The 10,614-nt window shown below is 35.4% G+C and overlaps 2 protein-coding genes across 2 annotated transcripts in view; both read right to left on the bottom strand.

Moving 5' to 3' along the window:
* LOC107717061 (cytosolic phospholipase A2 delta-like) overlaps window positions 1-1,349 on the bottom strand; it is a 3,697-nt gene extending 2,348 nt beyond the window's left edge. The window contains exon 1 of the mRNA XM_016523703.1: window positions 1,340-1,349. Within this exon, the coding sequence (XP_016379189.1) occupies window positions 1,340-1,349 (10 nt within the window). The remainder of the gene's footprint in view (window positions 1-1,339) is intronic.
* A 109-nt stretch (window positions 1,350-1,458) lies between these two features.
* On the bottom strand, window positions 1,459-9,789 carry LOC107717115 (cytosolic phospholipase A2 delta-like). Its single transcript, XM_016523777.1, has 20 exons — window positions 9,707-9,789; window positions 9,115-9,187; window positions 8,848-8,984; window positions 8,121-8,252; window positions 7,914-7,954; window positions 7,719-7,761; window positions 7,367-7,421; window positions 6,865-7,013; window positions 6,632-6,745; window positions 6,501-6,535; window positions 6,178-6,316; window positions 5,530-5,666; window positions 5,181-5,403; window positions 4,959-5,076; window positions 4,623-4,760; window positions 4,413-4,520; window positions 3,357-3,536; window positions 3,078-3,247; window positions 2,397-2,583; window positions 1,459-1,994 (listed from the first exon to the last, which is right to left on the bottom strand). Exons 1-20 carry the CDS (start codon window positions 9,713-9,715, stop codon window positions 1,756-1,758), a joined length of 2,427 nt encoding a protein of 808 aa, XP_016379263.1. The 5' UTR covers window positions 9,716-9,789; the 3' UTR covers window positions 1,459-1,755.
* Window positions 9,790-10,614: the final 825 nt, after the last annotated feature.

Genomic DNA, 10,614 nt, shown 5'->3' with positions numbered 1-10,614 from the left:
CACAGCTTGCTAAAATAAATCAATGACTACATGCCAACATTACATACATTGCGTTTGATGTGAACTGTCTTTGATTATGAAAATGAAGGTGACACACCCTGAAGGCTTATAATACTTTAAAAAAAAAACTAAGATTTCAGTTATAAGGAAGTGTGTTTATGAAAACCCTCCCATGCTCATAAATACCAGCCTTGCCCTCTTTCATTCAAATGCTCTGTAATCATTACATTCCTTCTGATTCAAGGTCTAATCTGAGAAAATTGAGCCATTATAAACATTAACGTTGCTTTGTTTCCTTGTAAACCTTATGCATGTTTTTGCTTATCACAAAATTATGTACATGAAATGCTCCCATACAATGCAAAGAAAAAAGTTATAAAATAACATTTTCTTGACGACAGAATGATAATCTAATAATCTGCATATGGAATCAGCACATCTATATTCACATCAGATCCAGAGCAGGCGGGTGTTTTGGGGGTAGAAACTCAATCATATTTGGATTACGAGATAAGGCCCTATCATTCAACTCCACAAGAATGCTTTTTATCAAAATCTTTAGTAACACATTAATTTATTGGCTGTTGATGCTTGCTTTAGTATGGTTTGTTTGTAAAGTTGACATTCATTCATGCCCCTGTAAAGGGAAGATTCTAGGATCCTACAGTGTTATACTGAAACTATTTATTGATATCATAGACCGGCAGTACATAGATATGGCACACACCCCGATGACGCTTTATAGGAAAACAACTGGGAACCATAGAAAAAAAATAAAATAAAATAAAATAATTCTCTCTCCAGCTAAATTAATCATGGCCAGAAGAAACTGCCATGTATTTGGAATACAACTTTTGTGCTTAATTAGCTAATCAAAAATCATTGTACACTAGTGATGTCTGCAAATAAAATAACATTAACCTTTTAATTAATAAATCGATATTTGTTTTGGTTGCCATAGTAGTGGTCTTAAACTACTAAAAATGTTTGTTGAAAATGGCTGCCTTAATTTTTTAAATAAAAAAAAAAAAAGTAGTGCCAACATTAAAACCAACAAAGTAACCACAGCCAAGTAAGTTTATTGCACTTTTTTGAACAACTTTAATTACTAGTAGAAATTAATCTAATTAAAGTAGAAAACAGCTATTTTCAATTATATTTGAAAATATAAAATAAATGCAGTTTGGTGAGCATAAGGTTTTTTTAATCTCCAAACTTTTGAACAGTAGTGCACACATTTAACATCCGTTTAACTACAAATATAAAATCTCTAGTTGAATAACAAGTGTGAAAAAATATTTCACCAATGAATGAAAAATCTGTGATTTACATCATTTACTCACATTCATGTTCATCCAATTTAGAATATACGTATATTGAAATAACACAAATGAGATCAGAGAGCTATGACAGAGGAGACGGATTTTGGTGAATACTTTTATAAACTTGAATGTTGGGCTGTCCTTCAGACAAAGCTATCTTATGACTTCAAAACACTTGGAAGTGGCAAGTATGGCATCATTTGGACTACTGTTATGGACTTTTGTATTATGCAGTATGTCATTTAGTGAGCTTGACAGTTCCTGGTCCCCCTCACTTTTGTTTTTAAGAGTAGATTGTATTAACACTGATCTGATCAGTTTTGGAACAATATGAGGGTGATGAACAATGACATTTTTGGGTGAAGTAAAATAGACAAAAATCACTCTCCAGTTGCTCCTGCTGTCAGCTTTAACTTCTCTTCTCAACATCAAATCAGAATTTTGACACCTTTGTGACAGGAATTCTCTCCATGTTTCTCTTCAGTGCTTTATTCAGCGCGTTTAAAATGACATCCGTGTTGTTCAGAATGTTGTAGGTGGTGAGGTTGGTCAGCTTCTGGAAATCCTCAGGTTGGTATGTTAGGTTGTGAGTGGCGAATGGACAGAACATACTAGTGAAGTCAATATCAAAATCTCCTTCCTCCAGCTCCGCCTTACCCCCTCTCTTCACTCCTGCCACACAAACACACACACACAATTAGTTAATATAAATACACCTTGTAATCTTCTGTATATCTTCATGCAAAAGGAGAATGTCTAAGATTCTTAAAGCAATAGTTCAACCAAAAATGAAAATTATTTGCCAACATTTATGCACTCTTATGACATTCAAAACCTGTATGACTATTTCTTCTGCAGGTCACAGAATATCAAAATGCCTCAGTGCTTTTTGTTCATACAATGAAAGTCAATAGGGTCCACTGTTTTGGATCCCATTGACTATCACTGCATGGACAAAACTGTTGGAATATTTCTCAAATTTACTTTTTGGTGAGTAAATGCTAGAATTTTAATTTTGGGGTGAACTATCCCTTTAATAACACCAACTTACAGGTTACAGATGGTAGTACTCACCAGGAGACTTGAACTGCTTGAATGAGACATTGACCAAGGGAAAGTGGATCACTATGGGAACATCTGGATTCTCTTTATCCTCAAACACATAAACTTCCCTAATCGGCTCGGACTCCAGCTTCTTATAATCGATCTTTGGAAAAAGAATCTTGCGTTCAGCGCAGTACTCCTGAGTTTGCTTAATGACCTATTGGACACAAACAGAAACAATCAGAATCACATTTCATCCCATTCTCCTCGTAATCTGACATTATCTTTGTGGTCTCTCACCTTGAAGTGGTCCGGGTCCCAAGCGTAGTTCAGGGACAGAATGACGTCCGCGCGTCTGTTACAGCGTAACACAGGAGGGAATCCTGACTTGATGACAAAAGCAGTATCCACCAGGCCAAGTGTGGCGTCTGCTGGTGTCAGGGAGTTTGGGAAGGCATCTGGATGTGTGTCTGCAGAAAGTCTACTTTATAATTAATCCTTTCCCAGGTTGATGAAACTGATTCAAGAGAGGAATTGTACTAATTAGGCTAAACTTGACAGCATAAATGATGTTCTGACCTTTCCATGTGGTGAAGTCACATCACTCACTGTAGTTCCTGTGCAGGTCCTATTGGACACAAACAGAAACAATCAGAATCACATTTCATCCCATTCTCCTCGTAATCTGACATTATCTTTGTGGTCTCTCACCTTGAAGTGGTCCGGGTCCCAAGCGTAGTTCAGGGACAGAATGACGTCCGCGCGTCTGTTACAGCGTAACACAGGAGGGAATCCTGACTTGATGACAAAAGCAGTATCCACCAGGCCAAGTGTGGCGTCTGCTGGTGTCAGGGAGTTTGGGAAGGCATCTGGATGTGTGTCTGCAGAAAGTCTACTTTATAATTAATCCTTTCCCAGGTTGATGAAACTGATTCAAGAGAGGAATTGTACTAATTAGGCTAAACTTGACAGCATAAATGATGTTCTGACCTTTCCATGTGGTGAAGTCACAGTTCTCACTGTAGTTCCTGTGCAGGTGGAAGCCTCTAAGGAAGTTGAACACTTGGCTGATAATGGGGCGGCAGGTCAGAAAGTTGCTCAGCTTTTTTGCCAAATCAGACATAGGGCTGACCTGAAGTGTGTCTGACGTTGATGGTTTGTCATCTGTGTCTACAGATATAGGATGATAACGTTTTCATTGTTGGCAAATAGATTAAACAAATTTGAACATAAAACAGAATATTTGCCATCACAAAATTGTAATCACAGCTGGTAAAGCTGTGATTACACAGTATTTACTCCGTCTGAGTGGTTTTCACTTTTTGAAAAATTGAGAAAAATGTTTAACTTGCTTTTATTCTGATTAGTATCTTAGAGTAGTAATATATACCCTTAAGGTACTAATGTTTTTAGACACTTGATTGCATGTTTTATTATTATTTTATTTCTACTGTTGTCTTTGAAATATGGTTAAAGTGTACTCCCAAATGTACTGACAAGCATTTATGACAAATTAAAATATACTTTAATGTAATTTCTACTGACACTTGTGTCATATATTTACACATAATGATCATGTTAAAATTTAGTACATTTAAATTATATTAAATGTAATATCAAATAACACCATGTTTAAAATAATCAAGTATTTTACATGTACTTGTTAGTCAACACATCAAAACAGTTGTACTTAAAGCATGACAAAAGAATATAAAAAAAATAATGATTTAAAATGTCAAAACATTTAATTTGAGATCATTACAAAAATCAGTGTACTTAAGTGCGTTATGAAAGTAATGAAAGTGTACTCTCTTTAAGGACACTTAAGTGCTCTTTTATGTAATTAATCTTATGTTATCTGCAAGTATAGTTTTTTTGTATTGTATTGATTTGCACTATTGAAGAGTGCATATTCAATACAATTTAGCATACTTCTATACTTTACAAGGGTACTTGCGATAAAGCTGAAAGGCACCAAAATATATGAGAACCTGCACAAAGTATTTGCTCAGGTAGTCTTACTCATTGTCCCTGCCTTCCTCTTACCTGTCTGGTTCACTTCTTCCCCAATCTTGCTGGCCCAGGATGGGATCACTCCAGTGACAACACTCCAAAGCTGAGTCAGACTCAGGGAGAAAACACTGCTCCATATTCCTGCAAACACAACACATTTTGAATAATATGAATACAACTGCCAGTCATTATATTTAACTTAAAATTCATTAATCAACCTTTGGAGTATTTAAATATATTTACCCAATAGAGAGTAAATTCCAGATTCTGGGAGTTTCTTGACCATATGGCCGAGGTAATATTCACTCCCAAAGTTCTGTGCAGGTATGAAGACACCATACTTGGTAAATCCCACCTCAAATGGGGTGAACTCACACCATTCTGAATGAGAAAAGAACAAAGAGAAACATGGACAACATATCTACAGTAAGCACTTTTAGTTGCTCTCAATACAGAGAGCTACAATTGATCCGTTGAGGAACAAACATAATTAACTTAACCATAATGGACCTTTATCTTGTAAGACAGGAAGTAGCAGGCAAATTAAACCAGCCAAAGTAAATTAAAATCAATTCTTACCAGTCTCTATGGTACATCCTGTTTTGCCATTCTTCATGTTGAGAGCTGTGTAGATGGGAAGAGGGTTCTGGCCCTTTGATAGTGCCATCTGCTGGTCAGATAGTGTTCCCATTTTTTTCTGCGTAAAAAAAGAATTTATAAAGTTTCTGATTGAGAAACTTATCTGCATTTATTTATGCTTAAAATGTATTTCGTCTCTGTGCTGTCAAGGGTATTCCGTACCTTCCCTTGGATGAGGTATTCTATAGCCAGACCCCACATGTCGACAAGAGATACTAGGTGTCCTTCTTTCTCTCTCTCTTCCATCTTCTCTTTGTAGTGCCGTAGCTGCTCAGGGGAAAATATACTGAACACACTTTTAGAGATCTCCTTCTTTACAGACTCCATAACCCCATTTAGGTCATTGTTTGACCAGTTAGCATCACCATAAAGAGAAGCCATAGTCCTATGAGACAATGAAAGAAAGTTTGATGTTTAATGACATATCTAATGTAAAATCTGGGTTTTGAAGCAAAGCCTGATGAAGCACTGATTTGGAAATGGACAGGCCTGTAGTGCTCCTTATACTCACCAGGTGGAGCCAGAAATCCCTGTGATGTAGCTGACTGTATCAAGAAGCTGGAGTTTCTGCAGAGCTCTTAGGCCTCCAAATGTGCCACACATCGCTCTGGTCCCGCCGCCAGAACACACCACAGCCACCAATGGGACCTGAGAAGTCACATCAATCTTATAAGTATATATATTTTTCATCAATTAATCAAACAAGCGTCAGAACAAGACATGCCATATCCACCTTATTTTTATCGTAAGACCGGAGGGCAATTTGAAAGTTGAATTTGCAAAGCTTATGGTGTTATCTGCTTCCAGTTATTTTTAGCTGTACAGACTGTTACAATGGTTGATATTGCAAACTGGTATTTCTTATCCTTATTTTAATGTATTGTTGCAATCATAAACACTGGTTTGCATTGCGATAGTTTTGCCGTTTATTTTGTTATTCTTCTACATAATGTATTGGAATTCTCACACATTTACAGAAAATAGCATATTTCTGTGTTGCATAAATGAAATTATTAAAATATAAATACATTAAATTAAATTTTTTATAATCAATTAAATTAAAATTGATGGGAACAACAGTAAAACTGCATGTCAGGTGACACTGCCAGGAAGTGTCTGTTGAATGTGCAAATACTCAAGTTTGTGTTTGTTTTCTTGCCTTGCTGGTCTCAGGTGCAGAGCTGAGATTCAAAGCTTTCTGAAGAGCTTGTGACACGACTTTTTGTCTCTTCACCAGAAAATTATTTTCTTCCATTGGAATATCAAAATCCAGACGCACATCCAACTTTTCGTCAGAGCTTTAAAACAAACACGATTATTTTGAGAGATGAATGGAATCTGACTGGTTTACAGTGCTTTGTCTCATTTAACTACGATCAATTACACAATTAAAATCATTCAGGTTTGGCTGATGGATTACATGCCAAAGTTTCTTTAAACTGTTCCTGAACTAATTAGAGATAAGCCATTCAAATTGTTTACCGGCCCTCTGTGCTTAGTTGCAGATCCACTTCACCCTAAAAGAGTATTATTCCAGTTAGTTGATAGATTTTATTTTTATTTTGGAAGAAATATATGTATACCATTCAAATTTAATTTTTATCAGTACCCACCTGTCCAACAGGCATGCAGAGTTTAATCTGCGGTTTGGCTGGTAATGGTTTCATAGGGACTGATGACAGAATGTCAGCAGTCTTTGGATTTCTCCCGTCCACTTCTGCCCCAGCCTGGACAAGCAACAAACATGCAAACAAATAAACAAGCATCACACACTCTCAGCTGTCAGTGATATGCATGCTTGATAAATTGATTAGGTAAGAATTCATCAGTTTAATCAATGACACACTTTTGGTGGGATGAGACTAAACTCAGTCTCCAGGTCTCGGTTTATGTAGTAGCGAATAGTCTGTGAGCAGCTGGGGTTTTCCTCAGAGCCTGGGATCAAACAGTCTTCCTTATATGCGCCTCGCAGTTTTAACATCATGTCCTTCTCAGCTGAGGTAAACACAGAAACATATCACATATTTTTGCACTGTTCTTAATGCAGCACCTTTAAAATTGAACAAGGTCATATTTATATAAAATCTAAAACTTTTATTTTTGTTTCAGTATATTTACTGTTAATTATGCTTATGGAATAGAATTATCACTTATAATATAATTTTTACAAATACAATTTTCTCAAGCTTTCAGTGGTTATTTTGAAGCCTCATATAAATTTAAATATCTGATTGAGGTTAGTTAAACGTTGAGATGTACGGATAGAATTAAAAATAAGTCTAAACCCAGAAATAATCCAGTGTTCTTCTATTTAAAAAATGGTAAATTTTTAAAATAATAAAATTTACCATTAGTCTTTAGACATTTTTCCACCTTCACATCCAGTGCACAGAATGGACCTGCCTAAAAATTAGGAGAAAAACTCAGAGTACTACTTAGTTCAACAAAGGTTTCCAAAGCACCGTTAGTTTTGTTTTATGGAAACCTGAACTTGTTCCTTGTGCGCGGCTTAAGATTTTTACAGTAAAAATGTTGTGAGATTTATCAAATGAAAGAAGCATATACAGGTTTTTACTGAATACAGTATGTACATCTACGTGTAAGTGGGTTTAGCTGTATCTGAGGTTATACTAAATATAATATTACATGAATATCATGATCATTTATAACCTGTTCTTTTTAATGCATCAAAACTCTTACCATCAGCACTCCATTTGAGAAGTATGGTTCAGGCTTCTCAGAGCTTGAAAAAGAAAAGGAACAGATAAAATGACATTAGTTCAGACTGAAGTAATAGTGATGATTTTTTCATAAAGAGGAAGACGATCACTAACTAATGTTCACTATGTGGTTAATAACGCCACCATTATTGTTTTCAATTGTTATCTCGCTCACCTCACAGTCAACTCAAACTCCACCCACAGCTCACTCTTTTTCTGGAAAAATAGTATATAATAATCAAAAAGATGGTTGGGACTAAATCTACATTTGTAATGCTTGACTTTCATACACTGATTTAAAGTATTGGACACAAAACCCTTCCACTTCAAAGACTTTGTACAAATAAAATAAAATGATTGTTTGATCATCAAATGAATATACCTCATCATCTGTAATGAAGCATTTTGTTTGCTTTTGTCCAGGTGTGAGGTTACTGATGTCGAATAGGATGGTGGAGCAGTAGTCATCTTTCGTTAACTTGTCAGCATCAAATATGTGGAATTCCAGAATGTTCTGAAGAGACAATAACATAGTGGTGAGTTTATTTTAGCTCAAATGCTTTCTCTTGCTCTACACTAGAAACTCAAATATAAGGTCAAAATTCTGCTTTGCACACCCATCATATCACATGTCACAACAAAGCACTTTTACTCAAGTTCATAAAGTATTAATTACTTTAGAAAAGCAAAACAACCAAATAAAATCCTGGCCTACAATATGGCAGCAGTTCTGATAATATGCAACAACAACCAAAAAATTGCTGAATTATTTCTTATTTCCCAGGGCAATGGAACAAATGTAGCCATTGGGGAATAATTATTATGATTAGTTAAGTTAAGTAATTATATAATAATGAATTATTCTTATTTGTATATAATTACTTTGTTGTTATACCAGCATTTGACTGTTAGTGACGTAACCAGCATGTCATTCATCACTTATTCAAGAACAAGGGTGGAGAATCACTTCATGCTGTCAGCTGAGATTGGAAGGGCAAGGCACAGTTGCAACTAAATGTTTTAGTTAAGAAAGCCCTCAGTATAAATGCAAGCACATTATTTTCCATTAAAAGAGTTTTCTTGCAAGTGTCCAAAGCCGATTTGCTCACCTTGACACCGCTGTACACTCTGAAACGAAATGTTTCATTCCATTTTGGTGCATCACTGTTTTTCACAGTTTTGGTGCGATGGCAGCAGGCACAGGCCGTGGGTAACTTTAAGACGACGTAGCAGTCACATTTAGACACTGGAGAGAGAGCAAAATCAGAGCACACTAAGCACTTGTTATGTGGAGTATGTAGTGTTCAGTAAATCAAAAGCATTTTTATCAATATTTCACCCCAAGTCACAATGTTTTTGAGGGCTGATGGACTCACAAAGGTCATACGACCGACTGAATTTTCCCTGCAGCACTGTGACACTGAGGTTCCAGTACGGCATGAACTCTTTCTGTGAAGCACAATGAAATGAAACCGGTTTACAGAGATGTAGCAGTATTTTCATCTGAAATTGTAACAGCAACATTTATGCTTTATGTAAGATGATATGGAATGTGAATTTATTTAACTCATTTGAAGTGAACTCTTCAGGCTGTACTTATTATATACAGTATAATATCACTGAAAAGTGTAGAAACAATTTTTACTTAAACTGCTGGTAAATCTCAAACAAATGAAAGTAACATTAAATTGTACGAAGTTTGAAGTAGAACATTTTTGCACTTTTCATTTAAATGTTGCATTTTTGTATTGCTGTTGTTAATACATTTACATAAAAATAACATTTTTTAATTATCATAGCAAAACAAGCAAATAAGGCTTGTCAGAAAGAGGTTTTAATTTCACTTTAAATGTTCTACTTTTCAGTTTTAAAAAGAATTCACAAATTCTCATTTAAATAATTGTATATTTTCCGTTTTACAAAAGTGTCCAAATTAATTGTTAAATTCATCAAATATCTGTGAGGTACCTTCAGCATTGTTGTTTTCTCCTCAGCAGGCTTACAGTGAAGTCTCAAAACCAAAAGATGAAATGAAGATCTCACTAGTCAAAGTGAAATATAACACAGAAAACCTGTGAAACTTGTTTATCTCCAGCCCTTCGCACCCTGATACAATATTTGATAGTGTCTTGTGTTTAAAGTGTTGAGGGTGGAATCAAAAATCCTCCCTCTGTTTGCAATCATCTTCCATCTCTAGAATACTTCATTGTTAGCATGACAAAAACAAAAACTCTTGCTAAAAATAAATTTGTTATCAATGGCTACATGACAACATTATATAACTTGTTTGGTGTGGACTCTTTTTAATTATAAAAGCAAAGGTGACATATCCTGGAGCTCATTAAAACTAAGATTTTAGTCTGCTAAACGACTAAATGTAAATGTAAGATTTCATTTATATTACTAGGAAGTTGTGCGTTTATGAAAACCCTCCCATGCTCATGAATACCAGCCTCGCCCTCTTTCATTCACATGCACTGTAATCATTACATTCCTTCTGATTCAAGGTCTAATCTTAGAAAATTGAGCCATTAGAAACATTAACGTTGCATTGTTTGTTTTTTGCTCATTTCGCAGAAGATTATGTGTATGAAATGCTTCCATACAATGGGGGAAAAGTTATTAAACAACATTCTTGATAACAGATTATCCAACAATCTGCTTATCCTAAAATAATACTTGGATTTAGAGATGAGGCCCTATCATTCAACTCCATAAGAATGCTCTTTTTCTGAATCTATAGTAACCCTTTCATTTATTGGCCGTTGATGTCCTTTCATTAGTGTGGTTTGTTTGTAAAGTTGACATTCATTCATGTCCCTGCAAAGCCTGCTTTTACTCCAGGGAAGACTCTAGGATTATAGTGAAACTACAGC

The sequence above is a fragment of the Sinocyclocheilus rhinocerous genome, unplaced genomic scaffold, assembly GCF_001515625.1.
Source record: "Sinocyclocheilus rhinocerous isolate Xijiao unplaced genomic scaffold, SAMN03320098_v1.1 scaffold119, whole genome shotgun sequence".
In the NCBI taxonomy this organism is placed as follows: domain Eukaryota; kingdom Metazoa; phylum Chordata; class Actinopteri; order Cypriniformes; family Cyprinidae; genus Sinocyclocheilus; species Sinocyclocheilus rhinocerous.
This window is presented reverse-complemented; position numbering and strand designations above follow the sequence as displayed.

What these genes read in the sequence shown, in the direction of transcription:
- LOC107717115 (XM_016523777.1), bottom strand. An exon ending in AGGATGTACCATAGAGACTG is followed by an intron (nt 4,761 to 4,958) that starts GTAAGAATTGAT and finishes TTTCTCATTCAG; the next exon opens with AATGGTGTGAGTTCACCCCA. An exon ending in CAAGCAGTTCAAGTCTCCTG is followed by an intron (nt 1,995 to 2,396) that starts GTGAGTACTACC and finishes TTTGTGTGGCAG; the next exon opens with GAGTGAAGAGAGGGGGTAAG.